At 39.4% G+C, this 20,331-nt stretch overlaps 1 protein-coding gene across 9 annotated transcripts in view; it reads left to right on the top strand.

Moving 5' to 3' along the window:
- Dnaaf11 (dynein axonemal assembly factor 11) overlaps positions 1–20,331 on the top strand; it is a 104,500-nt gene that overhangs the window by 70,588 nt on the left and 13,581 nt on the right. For all 9 annotated transcript variants that reach the window (XR_013103313.1, XR_013103314.1, XM_076911422.1 and 6 more), the window contains one exon: positions 13,252–13,337. Coding sequence is in view for 7 of the 9 variants with exons in the window: in XM_076911422.1 (XP_076767537.1) it covers positions 13,252–13,337 (86 nt within the window). In the remaining 2 variants the exon portion in view is untranslated. The remainder of the gene's footprint in view (positions 1–13,251; positions 13,338–20,331) is intronic.

The raw sequence follows: 20,331 nt of genomic DNA, 5'->3' as shown, positions 1-20,331 counted from the left end.
TGGACTGCATAAAATAATTGGAAACCAGCTGTGAACAAGCATTCATCTATGTCTATTTCCTGACTGTGGACAAAGTAAGTGTGACCAGCTGCCTCATGCTTTCACCAGTATGTTCTCTCTGCTATGCTGGACAATACCCTCAGACTATGAACTAACATAAAAAACCTTTCTTCATGAAGAAAACCTTTCTTCATGCTTCTGTGGGTTATTTTATCACAGCAATAAGGAAAGCAACTATAACACCATAATGTTCATATTAGAAAGGCAATATAAAGATGACTTCAAATGCTTCTCCTACACTAGGATGCTCATTAATTGTGTACAAAACCATAATATTTAGAAATATCAGTAGAACCAGTTATACTAGAAAACCACACAGAGTTCTTTCTTTCATGGATACAATCAACAAAATGTGAGAAGTAGTTCAATACTATAGCGAACATATCCCTTGCCAGGAGGCTAAATGTCTTCTTATAAAATATTAATGGCTTTATAGACTATAGCCTCAGAGTAAACAAAACCTTGGAAAATTTTTGATTTTCATTCCCAAAGGAAAAAAAATTATAGACATTACACTTAATAGTCAACACAAATAAAACTAAATATAAAACATAGAGGAAACCAACAATTAAACTTGAGGAAATAAAAAGGCTATTCCAATATGCTATTGAAACAAAGGGAAGTCCCATGCTACTTTTTTTTATAAAATGCATAAATATCATTAAAGATTGCATGCATCGGAATCAAGGACACTGTATGTACCTTCCAAGTGACAAGAATCATAAGTACAAGGTCAGTGTAGACTGCATGCTCCATCTTGCATCCATGCATAGTCTGGCACAAGAAACCCATTTTCTTTTCTAAACCTGCTTCTACCAGAGTCATACTCATCTCAGAAGATGGCACCTCCGTTTAAAGCAATGTGAGCTCTCAACTAAACTACCCTCCACGCCTTCTCACCTTTCTTCCTCATATTCAATTTCAATTCCTTTCCCATAGAAAAGCCATAGAGAACTCCCTTTAAAATGATGGATTCTTTTATCCCCTTGCTGAAGTCCCCTTCATCAAATGAGTTCCATACCACTTGGACTGATGTTTATCTTCCCTGCTGTGGTCCAGCTATGACCAGCATTGGCATAAGCTTTTGCAACCTTTCTCTTTTTCCCCTTCATTATATATTCTGGACACTGTCCCACTCCCGTTCTAGAAACACATAATCAGGACTTAATTCAAAGCCTGCCTTTTCACAAGCACTTTTCCTAATATTGTGGCATGTTCTCCCAGTCATTGGGATAATGTGCATCTGGAATGACCCTCCATGGCTCAGGTGCTTAAGGCATAGTTTCAAGCTTGAAGTGCTATTGTGGGGATAGAGAACATTGTAGGAGGAACTCAGGTCATAGGGTTGTTCTTGAGAATACTGGGGTTGTAAAACCTTTCTCTTTCCTCTTCCTTCCATTCTCCTTCCCTTTTCATCTCTCCTTTACGCACTCTTTCCTCCACTCTCCCCTTCTTGGCTCCCTTCAGAACAAAGTCTTCCACCACATGTTACTGTCATGACCTACTATGGGTATGCCATCTCAATCCCAAGACAACAGGGACAAGTGACAATGGATCGAAACCTCTGAAGCAAAAATAAACCTTTATTACTTACAAGTTGTTTGATGTGGGTACTTTTGTCACAGTGAAGGTAAGCTGACTAATACAGTCCCCTTTCTCACGCATAATCTCTGGTTTATCTTTAGCAAGGTAATTATAATGACATGAAAGAGCCTTAGTTTCTATGCAGAGATAAGCATTATACACATTATAATGGAGAGAGAGAGAGATTCCATGACTGGGAAAATTTGCCCAATTAAGAGCTCAGGCTAACCTGTGGATTCAGTACATTCCCAGCATCGTCCCAACAAGGCTCTGTCATGGAAACTGATGTATTGGTTCTCAAGTTTATATAAAAACCCAACGAATGACCAGAATAATTCAGCTTCAGTGTAGTGTTAGCTTTTACCCTTAGGTAGATCCCATTTTAAATAGATTTGCTGTATGACATGAAGCAGTTCCTTGTGTAGATACGTAGGCCTAGCACCACAGGCTTTGCTTTCCTCTTTGAGTTTCCTTGAACCCTCTGTAGAAGCAGTTGGTCACTGCCATGGTCAGTGATAAATTTCAGCTTGGGAAAAGTTAGAATCACCTGGGAGGTGGGCCTCTTGAGCATGTCTGTTGGGGATTATTTTGATTAAGTTAAAGCATCTTAAGGAAGATTAATTCTCTCACATTTCCAGGTTACAGTTCATCATAGTGGAGAAGACTGAATGGCAGAGGCATGAGGAAGTGGTCACATGGTGTCTGTAGTCAGGGTCAGAAAGCAATGATGCATGCTTTTGCTGGGTTTGTTTCTCCGTCCTTAAACAGTCCCAGATTTGGATATCCTGCCAGGAAATGGTATCCACCTCACCATACCATAACCAAGATTACACACTAGCATATAGAAAAATAAAAGTGATTTTAGAAAAAAACAAATGGGCCCTAACAAAGATACCTAGTTACTGGATACAATCATCACCTTTAGTTACTAAAGGTACCCTTCTTATTTCCAAATTTTGTTTAGAATTTCTTATCAAAGAAAATTAATGTTTTTTTTCTTTTTACATGTTATTTTTATGCATTTAGAAGTTTGTTTGTTTTCTATTTTTAACATGCATCCAGGGAGTGTTCAATGGGGCTCAGTTTGTTTATCTCCTTACTCTTACAGATTACAGTTGTTGCCTGCTAGACACTATAGACAATAGCTGTTTCATTTGGCATTGCTATGTTTTCCAGGTGTTTCTTGCCAATAGCTCAAATCCAGAATTAGTACTTCCAGCCTGGCCACATATGGAGCTCGCCTTTGAAGAAACTTTATTTTGGATATGGGTTGTCAACAGTCTTTGCTTTTAAATATAATTGTATTCACTCTTTTTTTTTTTTTTTAAAAAAGAGCTGTTTTGCTTTTATTTTTGAAATTATGTCATCATTTCTCCTTCTTCCTCTGTCCAAACCCTCTCATAACCCCTCCTTGCACACATACAAGGTATTTTGATCACACTCACTTCTCTCTTCTCCTAGATCCACACCCCATGACTCACCCTCATACCAACCTCATGCTCCCATACCTGGTCCAATTCACAGTCTGGGGCCATCCACTGGCACATCGTCGACCTTCCAGGGACTATAACTTTAAAGAAAATGGAATCCCCCTTCCCTAGAAGGCACCAATTGTCAGTTGCTCCTCATGGGGTGGGAGCCTGTGAGATCTCCCCACTTCATTTCCTGCATGAAGTGTCGAGTGGGTTGATTTGCAGGCAAGCACAGCTGTTTGGAGTTCTCAGCTGCAGTGGTCCTATTATATTCAGAATATACCATTTTGCCCCAGTCCTCTCTTATTTCTGGCACATATATCTCTGCACCCACTCTTTTACAATGTTCCCTGAGCCTTGAATGCCTGTGATGCATATGTCACCCTTGACCTTTTGAGTGGCATTTTATTAGACTATACACAGTTTTTGAGCTTGGTTTTAGCCAAAATCTCTTCATTGTTTTGTTCTGTCCTTGCATTTGTGTGCATTGTGATCACTACCTCGAATGTAGACCAAGCAAGAATTTAAGTAGCATTTATATGCTTAACTTGGGGTCTCCCTCTGTGGAATCTTTACTTGTAATACTCTGGTGAGCTCACATTCCAGCTTTTGACTCCCCAGGCCAGTAGGGGCACATATTCTTTTATGGCTCGAAGCTCAGAAAGAGCCTTGAAGGAAAAATTCATATAAACGTGCCTCTTGTTTATTGCTACCACTTCCACCATAGATCAAACACTCTCTAGTGTCTGCTTCCTGTTGCTAGTCTTTAACACCTTTCGTGTATCTGTGTATGTATGTATTATGTATGCATGCATGCCATACTATAAAAATTTGTTTTTATAAGCTCAGTAGATTCTTTATAATCTGTTTAATCTTTCCACTGTGTGAGCTTCTTTGGGCCAGCCCTCCTTACCCATGCTCTTTCTATAGCTCCGTGAAGTCGTGTACTACTGTATTCCCATTGTTTCCCTGACCATCCTTGTGCATACACCACTCTGTTTTCCTGTTCCTTACATTTTATCTTTGTTCTCTTACCTCCTCTATCCTGTATCCTCCCCCTTACTAACTGCTGCCTGATCCTACCTGATAAATTGGCTTATGATTGGCTTTTTCACTTCTAACTTGAATGTGTATGTCAGGATTTTCACTTAAAGGATGCGCTCATTTCCCTTCTGTTCTTATTATATATTCCCCATAACTTTTCTTTTTGACTCTCATTGTCATTGTCTCCCACTGTTCTTCCTCTCCATGTTCCAGCCTGCTGGCTTCTTTCTCTTTTATAACTTACTGACTTCTCTGTCACCACTATCATTATATCTTAAGTCTTTCTATGAATGGTATTATTCTTTTCAGGCGTTCTTTCCTTGGATACATCCTGTGCTGCTCAGAAACCCTCTCAAACCGCCAACTTCGGGATGCCACTTTTCCCGTCCTGAAGCCTATGAGTGTGTCCTTTTCATCCATAGAATAAAATTTCAGCCATACTGGTGGATTATAAACTTGCACTTTCAGTCTGTAAGCTCAGCTCTCACCTCCACCCCTTCTGGTATCCCTGCTTCAGACCTATGTAGCCTAGAATTGTCTACTGTTCTGGAACTCTCAACTCTCTCCCACTTTCAAGCATTTCGCCCAGGCTTTCCCTTTATTTGGAAGATATTTCCATATTTTTCAACCTATAATCCTTTTCTAGCTCAAATGACACTGTCGTGGGAATTGAACCTAGGCCAATAGACATTGGAGCATAGTACTTCGGGGGTGCTTTATGCCTATATCCCATAGTCCTAATTCTGCCCGTGGCCTTTTCCCCATTTTACCAGACCATAAGCTCCCTAAAACAAACAATGCCTCTACTCCAGTGGTGAGTTGAAACAACCAGAAACCACTATTGACTCCTTCATTGAAACTGGTTGGATAAACATATTTAGCAAACACAGGAAATGTATAAATGATTATGCAATAAGCATTTGGAGTATTTTCTACTTGAGATAATTTATCTTTTAACAGATTTCTAAAAAATATATCTACATGCATGTGTGCTGTCTTGTGTATGCCGCATATGTACAGGACCTGTTGGGGCCAGAGGATAGAATTGGATCCCCCGGTGCTAGAGTTACAGGTAGCTGTGAACCACCCCATGGGTGTGCAGAATCAAACACCCATTCTCTAGAAGAAGCAGCAAGTACTCTTAACCACTGAGCAGTCTGTTCTCACACTTTTTAATTTAATGTTATCTTATTTAATACCACACATCAAGATAAATTTCATATAGATTTAATAATTAATATTATTTTAATGGAGAAATAAAGTTAAATACCCACTTTCATTTTTTCATTTTCCAGACATGAAATGGTGGCCAGTTCCTGTAGTTTTAATTATGATTTAATAGTTAATTTAAAGCTACAGAATTTGTTGTTTGTTTAACTTTTATCCATTAGTTAATAAAAGCTATTGAGGCCCTAGTGTCTGCCCAGCAAAAATATTTCTGCCCTGTGGTGTTTACATTGTAGTGAGGATAAAACATACATTAAGTAAATAAACAACTCAGTATTCAGTTGAGTTTTTTTTTCTTATTGCTGCTGTACCACTGGCAGAAAAAACATACACAAAAGACCAGGTAGGAGATAATATTCATACATCACAAAAATGTTTCAGAAAACAACCTGAAAACCATCCAGATGTACTGGGAATAGTCCTTGCAAGAGAAATTCAAAAGACAAGATAAATATGCACTACATTTTATAGTAAAAAAATACTATGCCTATTCATCTGATCACGAACTTTTAAGCTTTATGCTTATTTGCATAGATATATTCTACAGGAAAAATTTCATGAGTATTGAGAAGTTTGCAGGGCAGAGCAAACCATCTTTTCATTCCCCTTCCTCAGCAATTTTGCTCTTTCAGAAGCAAACAGCACTGCCAATTTTCCATCAAAAACAGTTTAAAAATTCAATGCCAGTGAGACTACAATGGAAGAGTCCTCTCATAAACTGCTAAGGGAAATGAGAAGTGATCTAATCCTTTCGGGAATAAAAACTGTCATCCTATATCAAACCTTAAAATATATGCTGTGACTTCATAATTGTAATTTTTACTCTGTAGAAAAAAATCAATCAATGATCCAAATTTATGCAATGTGTATCTAACATGGTATAATTATTGAGAAATTGTAAAATATTGTGTTTCTATAAATAGTTCATTACAGAACTGTATATATGTATAATATATAATGGAACATTAGACAGTTGTTATTGTTCATCCGTAGCTCCATGTTATCCTAGATCCTACGTCAGTTCCTGGAATGCTGCCAACCTCCCTTAAACATGGATTCTGTAAATGAATTACATATAGAGAAGTATACAGTGATGAGTCACAGTTTAGCATCAGAGCATCTGATCAGCATGCACAAAAATGGGGTTTACCCCAGTACCATACATACACACGCACACTCGCGTGCACACATACACACACACACACACGCACATACACGCACAAGCACACGCATAACACTACCAACAACAACCAGAAAAACCTAAATGCTCTGTGACCAGTCAGTACAAACTCAAAACTTGCCAGAATGCAAGAATTAGCTAGAAAACATCTGCTGAAAGACTGGACCCCCAGGCTACTATATGCAGACTTGTGTAGAAAGTATTGAACTTTGTTCTAATAGTACCTAAGTGTCTGAGAAGCACAGGGCAGGTCAGTTAGCATCTCACCCAGAACCAGCAAGGGCAGTAGTAGAAACAGCATAGAACGTATACACTGGTTTAGTGTGTATGGGGCTGCCCACGTGAGAAAAAAAGATGGAAACCAAAAAGTACTTAGAAGCATATTGAAAGGCTTCAAGTAAACTTTTCATTGAAAAGTTTTTTTTTAATTAACGAATGAATTAATTTTCTTTATATCCCAATCAAAGCTTCCCTTTCCTCCTCTCTTCCCAGTCCCTCTTTCTCTCACCCTCATCCCCTTCCTTTCTCCTAAGAAAAGGAGAGTCCCCCCAGAAAGATCAATGCACGTTGGCATATCAGTTTGCAGCAGGACTAGCCCTGTCTTCTATTGAGGCTAGACAAGGCAGCTCAGTTAAGGAAAGAGATTCACAGGCAGGCAACAGAGTCAAAGACAGCCGCTGCTCCTGCTGTTTGGGGTCCCACATGAAGACCAACATGCACAACTATTACATACATGCAGAGGGCCTAGATGAGTCCCATACACGCTTTCTGTTTGGCTGTTCAGTCTCTGTGGGGCTCTAAGGTTAGTTGATTCTGTAGTGCTTTCTCGGGGTGTCCTTGACCTCTCTGGTTCTTTCAATCCTTCCTCCCACTCTCTAACAGGATTTCCTAAGCTCTGCCTAATGTTTGGCTGTGCGTCTCTACATCTGTTTTCATCTTCTGTTGGGTGAATTGTTATCTTCTCAGATAACAATTATGCTAGTCACCTGTCTGCAAGCATAGCAGAGTATCATTGATTGTGTCAGGGATGGGCTCTCTCCCAATTGAGGATTGGTCTCAAGCTGGGGCCAGCCATTGGTTAGCCATTCCTTCAATTTCTGATATATCTTTATGCCTGCACATCTTGTAGGCAGGACAATTGTGGTCAAAGATTTTGAGTTAGTGTCCCCATCCCTATATTGGAGTCTTTTCTGGTTACTGGAGTTGGCTGCTTCAAGTTCCATATTCTCCATTGCTAGGAGTCTTAGCTAGGTTCACCCTCATAGATTCCTGGGAGTGTCCATTGTCCTAGGTTTCTAGCTTGTCCCAGAGATGTCGTCCCCATCCCATGGATTGTTCTCTCCTAGTACTTTCTCCCTTCATCCTTGCCCCACTACATCTCTCCTGCTTCCCTCCTCATCCCCTCCCCAACCCAGTTCCCTCCATCCATCCACCCCAGTGTCTATTCTATTTCCCCTATTCAGCGAGATTCAGGTGTCCCCACTTGGGCTCTCCTTGTTACATAGCTTCTTTAGGTCTATGGATTGAAGCATGGTTATTCTCCACTTTATGGCTAATATCGACTTATAAATGGGTACACACCATGTTTGTTTTTCTGTAATTTTCTTACTCAGGATGATCTTTCCTAGTTCTATCCATTTGCCTGCAAATTTCATGATGTCATTGTTTTTAAAGGCCGAGTAATATTCCATTGTGTAAGTGTACCACGTTTTCTTTATCCATTCTTTGGTTGAGAGACATCTAAGTTGTTTCCAGTTGTGATTACAAATTAAATTTGTCAATTACAAAGAAAATTGCTACGAACATAGTTCAGCAGGTGTCCTTGTGGTACTGTGGAACATTGTTTGAATGGTGTGGTAGAGCAGGGTCTTGAGGTAGATCAATTCCCAATTGTCTGAGAAACCATCAAATTGCTTTTTAAAGTGGTTGTACAAGTTTGCATTCCCACCAGCAATGGAGGAATGTTTCCCATGGGTTTTCTTTCCATTCCAATGGAAGAGTGCCAACATGTGCTGTTACTTGAGATTTTGAACTCAGCCATTCTGATAGGTGTAAGATGGAATCTCAGAGTCTTTTTGATTTACCAAGTTTTAATAGAGGTCAAAGTTAAAACTGAGAGACAGTGAACTCTGTAAGGAAATGTAATTTTCACATACACAGTTATCTTACAAAGCAGGTTAAATTGATGAGGCTTTACAGGTGTTCTTGCTATCACACACTTTGCCTAAGTGAATGAGGAAGTTTAAATATTCCTCATGAGCTTGCATGAACAAGAGAGTAACTTACTGCAAAGCTTCTGTCACCTCATATGAGAAGCTTGAACGCTTCACAGGGATGCAGCTCATGTGCTGCCAGGTCTTCAGCCTCATCCCCAGGAGTGACCAGCCTGGCCCCATGTGACTTGTGTGCTCATTTACTTTACTGTCTTTATCCTGCTTTTGTCTTTCCTAGAAACATTCTCTATTTCTGTCTTCTGGAAAACATATATGTTTCCTTCCATCATGAAACATGATGTGCCTTAATAGGATTTCTTAGAGCCCTGGTTATGTCTTTCTTTCAGTTAGATCTATCCAGGTATTTCAGTTAGTTGTATCTTTTTCCTTTGTGAAATGACCAGAGGGTATTTCTAATCTTTCAGTCTCTATCTCTCCCTTAGTGCTTAACCCATACTAGATGCTTACCAAATGTTTTATTAACCAAGCCCAATGGAAGTAACATTTAAAACTTTGGGAAAAAGTGAAGTCTCCAAGAGCAATTTATTGTCATTTTCATGCACATTATATTTAAGAAGCAGGGTCAAATTTAAAAGAAAGAAAGAAAGAAAGAAAGAAAGAAAGAAAGAAAGAAAGAAAGAAAGAAAGAAAGAAAGAAAGAGAGGAAGGAAGAAAGGAAAAAAGGAAGGAAGGAAGGAAGGAAGGAAGGAAGAAAGAAAGAAAGAAAGAAAGAAAGAAAGAAAGAAAGAAAAGAGTTAATTACTGATCTCTTACTTTCTAAGAGACTGGCATTTTGCAGGACTTGATAGCTGAGTTAATAATATATCTTAAGGTCACCTAAGACTTAAGACTGCCATCCTACTGCATACTCAGCCTTTTAGTTTAACCTGCCCTTTAGAGAACCATGTAACAGCCTAACATGTTTACCTTGGATAATCAACTTTTATAGCCTAAGTCAAGGCATGGCTATAATCTTAAATTATGTACTCTCCTATGCTCCTGATGCAGAGTAGTACGGGCATGCTGTGATCATCATTTGCTGAAGACAGCAAACATAAACACCTAAAGCAATCTTATCACATGGATATCCACCATAAATGTTGAAGCTGACATTTGGATATTGCTTGATAAACAATGATGTTTGCAATGCTCAATTGGGTCAATTGGAGGTCAGTTAGCATCCGTGGTTTGTTCACTGGTAAAACTGGTTAAAGATTTCTGAAAAGTATCCTTCACCCCCTCCCCATGTGATGCTTTTTGTGAGGCTCAGTAAATGCGGAGTGGAGTTCTTTGTGAGGGAGGATGGAAGACATGGAGAAAATTCAAATCTGGGCTTGCGTGTGCTTAGTGACTCCACGTGCTACAATTTCTTTTCTTAATGCGGCACTGATGCACTAATGTGACTCAGAGTTTACGATTAATGTGTGTAACTACAGATTGTTGTGGACTTTCCTCAGTAAATATCCTTCTGTTTCATTTCTTCCCATCTGTTTATTCTTTTAATTTTTAAGCAAGTTTTCAACTAAAACAATGATTGTCTATGCTTATTTATCTAGATGCATATAAGTTACTATTGATTTGAACCATATTAAATTATTCTCCTAGGCACTGGAAATAGTCATAGATTGGCAGTTTCTACGCTTCTGTGGTTTTTTTTTTTTTTGTTTTTTTTTTTTTTTTTTTTTTTTTTTTTTTTTTTTTAAGGGCGGGGATCAAGAGCTTAGTTTCTCTTTTGTAGCTGCTTCACAACACAGCCAGAGTCTCAGAGTGAGTGCCATTTACTGTTAGTTAAACAGCCACACGCATTTTACTAGCACCCATATAGAAGAAGTTCTGAGTTCAGGCTACTGCCGCAGGAGGTAAAAAGACTGAGTTGGGACTCAGGCTGCTAGTCAAGCAAAGGCTGGAAAACCAGTGTTCAGAAAAGCTTTAGGTGGGGTTTGCATATTCTGTGGAAAACTAAACCATCTCTCTGCATCCCTGTTCTATCCCAGCTCCCAAGAGCAAGCCTCCAAGAGTTAAAGCAATGTATCAGCATTAAAATGTTAATTTGGAGCTCTGTGCCTGTTTTAGAATTAAATTTTCGAGGAGTTGATTACATTTCTCTCTGTGGGCTCAGGAAACTGTTAGTCTCACATTATCTAATTTATTGAACATATTTCGGACCTTAGAACTTTTCCATTAGTTATTCCTAAACATACATGGGACAAATAAATAAGACACTACTCAAAGAGCATTGCCAACTAGAGGAAGCATAGCCACAGGGCTATGGGGAAATGAATGACAGGACCCTTGCCCTCTGAGTCTAAACCCTACCAGACAGGATCTCCCTGTGCTTGATGGGAAAGCTGATGATGATGGACTCTCATGTTAACAGAAATGCCAGTGTCCGAATTTTTTTCTCATGGCTGATGTCTTGATTCCCTGTAACTTTCAAACTTAAAATTGTCCCTGAAACAAACTGTGCTGAAAATATCTTTTAAAAATAAGAAGCACATTTAGATTCTGGTGCACAGCAAATTTTCTGTGAAGAAAAGTTCCAAATCTGTGAATCTATTTGCATTTCCACAAAAACAGAGAATCTGTGTGCCTAATATGTGACAAATAACTGTTAGAAGCCAGCATTTTAAGACTCTCATTATGTACAGGTTCTCATTCTTGCTAGTGTGTTTACAAAGGGAAGTCAAATAAAATTTGCAGTCCCAACAACAAAGCTGATATTTTATTTTAAGTCTGATGATTTTTATTAGATATTTTATTTATTTACATTTCAGATGTCATCCCCTTTCCCCATTTTCCCTCCCTAGAAATCCCCCATCTCATCCCCCCTCCTCCTTTTTGCTTTTATACCATTTTAATTACATGCAAGTATTAAGGTCAGTTCTAGGTTGAGGAACTAACAATACAATAGATGTAAATAGTCAAGGAACAAGCAAGTTAAGTCTGATATTTTAATGCATGTAAACTCACGGTAATGCCGAATAAAATGATTAAGGAGTTTTAAAAGTAAAAGGTGTTAAGGTGCCTCTGTACTCCAAAAAGCAGGTTCTAAGATGTAAATGACTATGCAAAATATCAAGGCACATCCAGTGATCAACTCCTGAGAAGGGAGAGAAGGCCCCAGGAGTAGGAGATATGGGAGATGGGAGAAGCTGGGCAATGATGCTGGGTTAACCAAGGCCTGAGCCACCACCCTTCCGTGGGCTCAGTGGAGAGTGCAAACCAAATCTTTAGTCAAATGGCAAAAATTATTTTCCTATATATGAATTTGGTTATGCATCCAGGTGGACACACTTGGGATTGTGGCTAAACCAGGCCAACTCCCTTCCCAAATGCAAATGTGAGTCCAGCATGCTTGGTTGAGCTAGCACATGACCCAGGTGATGACAAGACCTCTGAGTCCAAGTCTAAGGACTGTGGGTAACAGCTTTGTGACACACCGAGTATCTTCAGACAGAAGAGAAAAAGATGGCAGGTGGATGGCAGCTTTCAAAACAATAACTTCCTCCTCTTTCTCCTGGGAGGGTGTGTCTCAGAATGAATCTTCTTTCTGTCAAAAAGAAGGAGATGATAAGCGTGACTGAGAGATGATAGCTCTCCATGACGTTTGAATGAAAAGGACTAATGACCCTGAATTGTTTTCCAGACCCACATAATACAAAGAGTGGGTTTTAAAGGCCCCAATCCAGACTGCAAATAATCCCTGTCTCAGGAATGCTGCTTAGGGCTGAAGGAAGTCATAAGTAAAGCATGTGACAAAGATAAGAAGGTTTAGTTTAGGCTTGTGGTACAGCTGAGATCTGATACAGAGTAGTGGATCCTCCTCCTCCTCCACTGAGAGAGCTTAAACACTTATTGAGGACACAAATTAGATGACCTCTTTTCCTTTGAACAGTCTTTGTTGGATGGGATTAATCAGATTTGTTCATTGAGGTCTGAACATACTTAACACTGAACTTACCTAGTGTAAAAGAAGTAATAGAATTACAGAATGTTCAGACCCAGAAAGAACCTTTGAGAGCACAGTTTGTTTCCCTCCAAATTTCAAAGCAGAAGCAACAAGAGATCTAACAGGGAGTAGGGTGCTGACACTCCCTCCTAGGGTGCTTTCTGTGCAGCACTTTCCTATGGAGCAACACCCAGGCAGGGTCTGCTCACATCAACATCCCACCTTCAACACTTCTCTTAATCGATTGGCATCTTGTTGGCTCTCAGATAAAAATACATTTGGGAATAAATTAGTTCACTAAATCTGCATGCTTGGCTTTGGCACTCCTTTGATAGCTTGAGGTTTTGCAAGACTATTGTATTTAAGAGGTTTAAATTATGACATTATGTCATGGAATACGTAGAGAGAGAAACTTAGATGCTTTATAGCTTAAAAAAATTACAGAGACCTATGATGCTTGTTATTTTAAGGACACATCATGGAAGAATACAGCAGTCTACAAATGTCATATTTTTATTTTAGGTAGGAGAAATAATCACAGGATGTCAACGAACACCCATGACTGTGAAAACCACTTCTGATAGCAACAAGAAACAAACAAACTCCAGGTATGATGTTCCCAACTGTCTTTATCTATATGACATTTTTCTTTTCATTATCATGTGCTGTAGAGGATGCAGCTCTCCGAGTGGTGTAAAAATTTAATGTTTGAAAATGCTTTAGACCATTCATGTTCCTGTTTGTTTCAACTCCCGAGACTTGGCTTTCAAGACTGTTGATCTTCAAAACTTCAACCTGGGTCCACCCAGGTTGTAGAAATGGTAGTAAGACCAACAATATCTGCTATGACAACTGACATTTGCTGACACTTGCTTTGTACCCCCATCAATCTATTCAAGCCCCACTTTTTAAGGGGGATTTGAGTGCAGCCTATTGAAACAGTTTAAGTTCATTAAAAAATGGTTCTTGTTAATCCATGTATGACTCCCTTGTCACCCAAGCTTCTGTGTTTCCTAGATAGAAGCCTCTATTACTGCCCTCTTTGCAGTGCCCTGAGACACTGAGCTCATCAATTTTTTTATTGGATATTTTATTTATTTACAGTACAGATATCATCCCCTTTCCCCATTTCCCCTCCCTAGAACCCCCATCCTATACCCCCACTTCTTTTATGCTTTTATACCATTTTGATTACATGCATGTAATAAGGTCAGTTCTAGGTTGAGCATCTAGCAATACAATAGATGCAAATAGTCGAGGAACAAGCAATACAATAAACACAAACAGTCAAAGAAAAAGAAAGGTATTAAATACAGTTACGTGAACACTCCCTTGATCACTATTTCTAAAGGCTTATCAAAATGACCAAAGTATCAGAGCCTACTCCCCTATCCTAGCCCAAGGTAACTTTTATGTCTGAAGCCTACTTTCTTGTCTAGTCTAAAATTTAGAATCCTGTCTAAAATTACATCTTTGTTATGGCCTAATATTTAGATTCCTGCCTGAGATTACTTCTTTGTTGTAGCCTAAGATTTAGACTCCTACCTGACATTACTTCTTTGTTCTAGTCTAATTTCAGATTTCTGCTTGAAGCCTACTTCCTTGTCCTTGGCTGATGTCACATTCCTGTCAAGCAGCTCCTTTCCTTGTCCTTGGCCCATGTCAGCTTTTTGCCAAGCAGCCCCAAAGGCTCTCCACCTCCCCCCTTTTTTATTTCATTAACAAGACCGAGCCTGTCTTGGGTCATTTTGACAAGAATGCCTTCCTTACCCGTCATGGAACATGCATTATCAAAGGCAATGTACTTCTGTCTTAGGTTGGTAAGGCTCTGAGCAGAATCTTTCCTGTCCTTGGCTTGCCAGCCTGTTAATTTAATAACTTTGTCTGGGGGTCCATTTTCAAGTTTAAGCCTTGTACTTTGGCTGCCAACATGTTGATGTTGTTGAAAATAAGCTTTAACACAATGGGCAGGAATAAAAGTATTCCCAGGACAAGAAGGGCTAGCCTGATCAACCTATGTATGCAATTCCTGAGGTTTGTCCAAAATGGAAATACTGAGCTCAGGCCATGGATAATTTTATCATAATTATCTGCAGCATCAAAGGTCAACAAATCAGCCTTCTTTAAATTTATAATCTCATTATGCAAAGTTAACACACCCAGAGAGGTATTAGGATTATGCCAAATATCCTACAGGTGTCTTTAAACTTTTTTCTAATTATAATGGCAATCATTGTGAATTTCAAGAGTAACACTACTCCAGTAATATTTGTCATAACACTTGGGATGGCTCCTAACTCTTGAACCCTGGACCTCCTTCAGATAATTTGAATGGGTTATAGGGTGTCATTTGTTGTTCCAGATACCTATATAAATCCTTTTGTACACTCAATACATTAGAAACATTTTTTGCTAGATGGTTAACAAAAATAGTTATCTTAGCTCCTTGTGTCAATGTTATTGCAGAAGCAGTGGTGCTAGCAATTAATGGAATTAAAGCTTTTATACTAACAATAATCAAGCCTGCTACCCTCTTGATTCTGCTTAAACCCTAATTCACTTCTTCTGGCACTTTCAAGCTTTTTTCAGAGAATCAAGGTTTTTTTTAATACTCAGGGCAGTAAGACAAAAGCTGGTTGATAGACCCTTGTAACAGACATGCCAGGTTTCAACAAACTAACATAATTGAAAATTATACAATCAATGCAACTTACAATAAATGCTGTAGAAGAGAAAAAAATAATTTTAGCTTGACAATTAAAAGAGCCTTAAAACATGCACTAACCCTTGTTTGAAATCCAGATCCTGTCCCAACTTTATCTCTTGCTATAATAACATCATAGTGAGCTACAGCCAGCTTCCAAACATGTTCCTGACAAAGTCCAGATCCAGTCTTCCAAAAATAGACTGTTATTTTCCATATTGGAGTGATTTCTAGACCAGTACATGATTGAATCCTAATAGCTGGGCACCTTTAAGAAGAATACAAGAGACATAGTTTCTCTTTTTGATTCTCTATCTCACAAGGTCTAAAATCTTGAGGCAAGGCAGCTTGTCCCATATATATATAGTCAAGCAAAGGTGGGTCAGTAACGTATGTCCAATACAGTCAAGCAAAGGTGGGTCAGTAACGTATGTCCAATACAGCTCTCCAGTCACCCTTGTCAGGGCACTCAGTAAGCTCACAGGTTGGCATCATTCTTTGTCTCAGCAACAGTATGTCTCACCAATCTTTTTAAAGTTTCATGGGCCTCTTCCATAATACCTTGTCCTTGGGGATTATACGAAATCCCTGTAATAAATTGTTGACAAAAAGTCTCGACTGCTCAACTACAATTGGCAGACCCATTATCTGTTTTTTTTTTTAAAAAATTGGATATTTTATTTATTTACCTTTTAATGTAATCTCCTCTCCCATTTCCCCCAAAGCCCCTTACCCCATCCCCTCTCCTCCTACTACTATGAGGGTGTGCTCCCACCATCCTCTCATTCCTGCCTTCTCGCTCTCAAATTCCCCAACACTAGGGAATCCAAACTTTCAGGCACCAAGACCCTCTACTTCCACTGATGCCAGGCAAGGCCACCCTCAACTACCTATACAGGTGGAGCCATGAGTCCCTCCCTTGGTGTTCTCAGGCTGGAGATTTTAGAGTGGCTACTCAAGATTGTTTCTTAGGACCATTTGCTTGAAAAATTGTTTTCAAGCCTTTTATTATAAGGTAGAGTCTGTCTTTGTCACTGAGGTGGGTTTCCTGTATGCAACAAAATGATGGGTCCTATTTACGTATCCAGTCTGTTAGCCTATGTCTTTTAATTAGGGAATTGAGTCCATTGATGTTAGAAATATTAAGGAAAAGTGATTGTTGCTTCCTGTTATTTTTGTTATTAGAGGTGGAATTATCTTTGTGTGGCTATCTTCTTTTGGATTTGTTGGAAGAGGATTACTTTCTTGCTTTTTCTAGGGTATAATTTCCCTCCTTGTATTGGAGCTTTCCTGCTATTATCCTTTATAATGCTGGGTTTGTGGAAAGATATTGTGTAAATTTGGTTTTGTCTTGGAATATCTTGGTTTCTTCATCTATGGTAATTGAGAGTTTTGCTGGGTATAGTAGCCTGGGATGGTATTTGTGTTCTCTTAGGGTCTGTATGACATCTGTCCAGCATCTTTTAGCTTTTATAGTATCTGGTGCGAAGTCTGGTGTAATTCTGATAGGTCTGCCTTTATATGTTACTTGGCCTTTCTCCCTTACTGCATTTAATATTCTTTCTTTTTTTGTGTGCACCTGGTGTTTTGATTATTATGTCACGGGAGGTATTTCTTTTCTGGTCTAGTCTATTTGGCGTTCTATAGGCTTCTTGTATGTTTATTGGCATCTCGTTCTTTAGATTAGGGAAGTTTTCTTCTATAATTTTGTTGAAGATATTTATTGGCCCTTTAAGTTGGGAATCTTCACTCTCATCTATACCTATTATCTTTAGGTTTGTTCTTCTCATTGTGTCCTGAATTTCCTGGATGTTTTGTGTTAAGAAATCTTTGCATTTTGTGTTTTCTTTGACAGTTGTGTCAATATTTTCTAAGGTATCTTCTGCACCTGAGATTCTCTCTTCTATCTCTTGTATTCTGTTGGTGATGCTTGTGTCTATGACTCCTGATTTCTTTCCTAGGTTTTCTATCTCCAGGGTAGTTGCCCTTTGAGATTTTTTTATTGTTTCTATTTCCATTTTTATGTCCTGGATGATTTTGTTCAATTCCTTCACCTATTTGGTTATGTTCTCTTGTAATTCTTTAAGGGGTTTTTGTTTCTTCTTTAAGGGCTTCTATCTGTTTACCTGTGTTCTCCTCAAATTCTTTGAAAGTGTTATTTATGACATTCTTAAAGTCCTCTATCATCATCATTAGAAGTGATTTTAAATCTGAATCTTGCTTTCCTAGAGATATGGGGAATTCAGGACTTTCTAGTGTGAGAGAACTAGGTTCTAATGATGCCAAGTACCCTGGGTTGCTGATGCTTATATTCTGTGCTTGCCTTTCATCATCTGGATCTCCTTAGTGCTACCTGCCCTGTCTCTGATGGGAGCCTGTCCTTTCTATTATCTTGATTGTATCAGAACTGTGTGTTGTGGCTGTTACTACTGGGGTTAGAGCTGGGGCCCAAGATCTACTCAGTGCAGGCGCAGACAGGAAGGAACCAGTGCTCCAGGCTAGGAGTGAATTCCTGGGTCCTAGTGGGTTCTAGTTACTCCCTGTTTGCAGAGGGTGTTGCTGTCTTCTTACTAAGACACTGCTGGGAGGGCCACTTCCTCTGGGTTTTGTAAGATTGGGGGCAGAGCTGCTGCCTGGGATCTGCTCTGTCTGAGGTCATCTTTAGGCCTCTGTCTAAATTCATTTTCCAGTAGAACTTGCCCTCTCTCAAAGGAAAACTCACCTATTTCCAGTATTCCACATTATTAGAAAACTCTCCTGCAATGTTCTGCTCCTGCCTCCTGGAAAGCTTCAATCCCCCCTAAACATTCCAGCATGAAAGGTACTTTGTCCAAAGCTTTCCTGGTTCTCAGGCTCTGGAGTCAGACCTCAGTTCCTTGAGTTATCCTACTTCTCATGAATTCCAGACTCTTAACATCCAGATGGTAAAATCTATTTTGGACTGAGGCAAACTTATCTCTGTGTTTCAAATATGTATGCGGAATTACATCATATTAAAAAAATACCTGCACAAGAGCCATGTTTGTGCTTTGTATCATAAAGCCTCAGCTATTTGTATAGCCAGAGACAACTCTGGAGGTTTTGTAGTGACTTTTAAATATCTCATTTTCTTGAACAAAAGATATGGAGTTGAGTTTCTACTGAAAACTGATTCTTTGTTTTTAACCTTGGAAATCTATTCATTATTCCCAATGTGGTGGGTTTCACTACAGACAACAGATCCTAGGGTACCACAACTTGTGTGAATATTAGTTATAATCAACCTCAACACTTTCAAGCCATGTAAAGAATCTGAACTAACTGGGAAGCTATGGTGGGATAGGAAGGCAAAAAGCACTGCGGTTTGGAGAGGTTTATTAGAGCCCAGGAAATCTATCATTACTATGATTTGTTGGCAGTTGGAGATGTCTGAGCAAAGTACTTTTACGAAGTGTTTCTCATTTTCATTGTGAAGAAAGCTCTCCTCACAACCCCACATCCAGGGCTCATGTGGAAACTGTTTGTGGAGCCCCTTCCTCACTGACAAACTTCAGTGAACACTTTAGCTCCTCTTTGTGTACATTGCCTCTGACTGGACTCCCCTATCCGCAGTAGACAGAATCTCTATGAACAAGTGGTGTTCACCAATCCCAGCTGGGATGCTAAAGTGTAAGTTGAAATGAAGACTGTAGGTGTAGGTTGAAGGGAAACTGAGTCCTCAGAGGACTCCAATCTGCTTGTCCGCAGGATTCAACCCCCTGACCATGGACATCAGTGCATACTCCTTTATAGCTTTTGCGGGGATCCCAGCTGTGGAGTTCTCCTGATACCTCTATTAACTAAACAGCTGTCAATTATTACAGGGACACATGGGGATTGAGGTTGGCCAGGTTGTTGGACTTTAGAGAAGAGGGACACCAATGCAGCAGAAATCTGGGAGCGCTGGAGGTGGCCTCCACTTTCTCCTAACTGAAGCAGTCTCAAGCTGTGTAGACAGAGCCAGGTCAGGGAGAAAAGGGGATGGATTTATCCATCATGGCTGGAGGGGAACACTTGGTGAGGACATGTGGCTCTTAACACTGTGCTACAAAGGGAATTGCACAGGTTCCTCAAAGGTGGAAGTATTTATGAGTACAGGTGCTGAGACCCTCAAAAAAAAAAAAAAAAAAAAAAAACCCACAATCTTTTATCATCAAAATAGCACTACACAAAAAGGTTCTCTCACTGAGATGCAAAGTTGAATTCACCCAAGATCACAAAACAAGTACGAGGTCAATCAATCCAGAACCATTGCTCGTTGTGATGAGCCTTCCTGCCCTGTGGGCTACTAGTGAACATGAGATCTTGATTGAATTTTACAGTGGTTTTATGGTTGATGCTTTCTTCTCCTGATTCTAAGAATCTTATCCTACCCTCATGCTCCAGTGCTTTATATCTTGCCTTTCATATATAGGTGTGCTCTCCCAGTAACTGAGTTTTGTTTAAAGTATATTTTCCAGTCTCCATGTCTCAAAAAGTTGAATATCAAGGCCATTGTGCCACAAATCATGCATCGAAATATGCAGGTCTTGATTCTGTTTGTGGATTTCATCTATTCCACTTCTGTTACTTCCATCATCTTTATAATAAGTTTTTGTAACTTTTAGGCAAAGTCTTCTTACCTTCCTGAGTATTGCTGGAGTTGTAAGACTTGTGATTGAATCTGGGCCCTTTCACATTCTAGACTGTCACTGAGATACATCCACACATCTCCTTTTTACTTTTAGTGTGTGTCTCACTAAGTTGCCCTGCTAATCCTTGAACACAAGCTTTAGTCTACACAGACCATGTTGAGGTTACAGGCATGAATCACTATGCCTGGTGACTGTGGAGACTCTTAAGTTTAACTAAATGCATTTTGCTTTTTGAGATGACCATGG

Source organism: Arvicanthis niloticus, chromosome 13 (assembly GCF_011762505.2).
Source record: "Arvicanthis niloticus isolate mArvNil1 chromosome 13, mArvNil1.pat.X, whole genome shotgun sequence".
Classification (NCBI taxonomy): domain Eukaryota; kingdom Metazoa; phylum Chordata; class Mammalia; order Rodentia; family Muridae; genus Arvicanthis; species Arvicanthis niloticus.
Note: the sequence above shows the minus strand (reverse complement) of the source record. Positions and strands in the feature narration are given on the sequence as shown.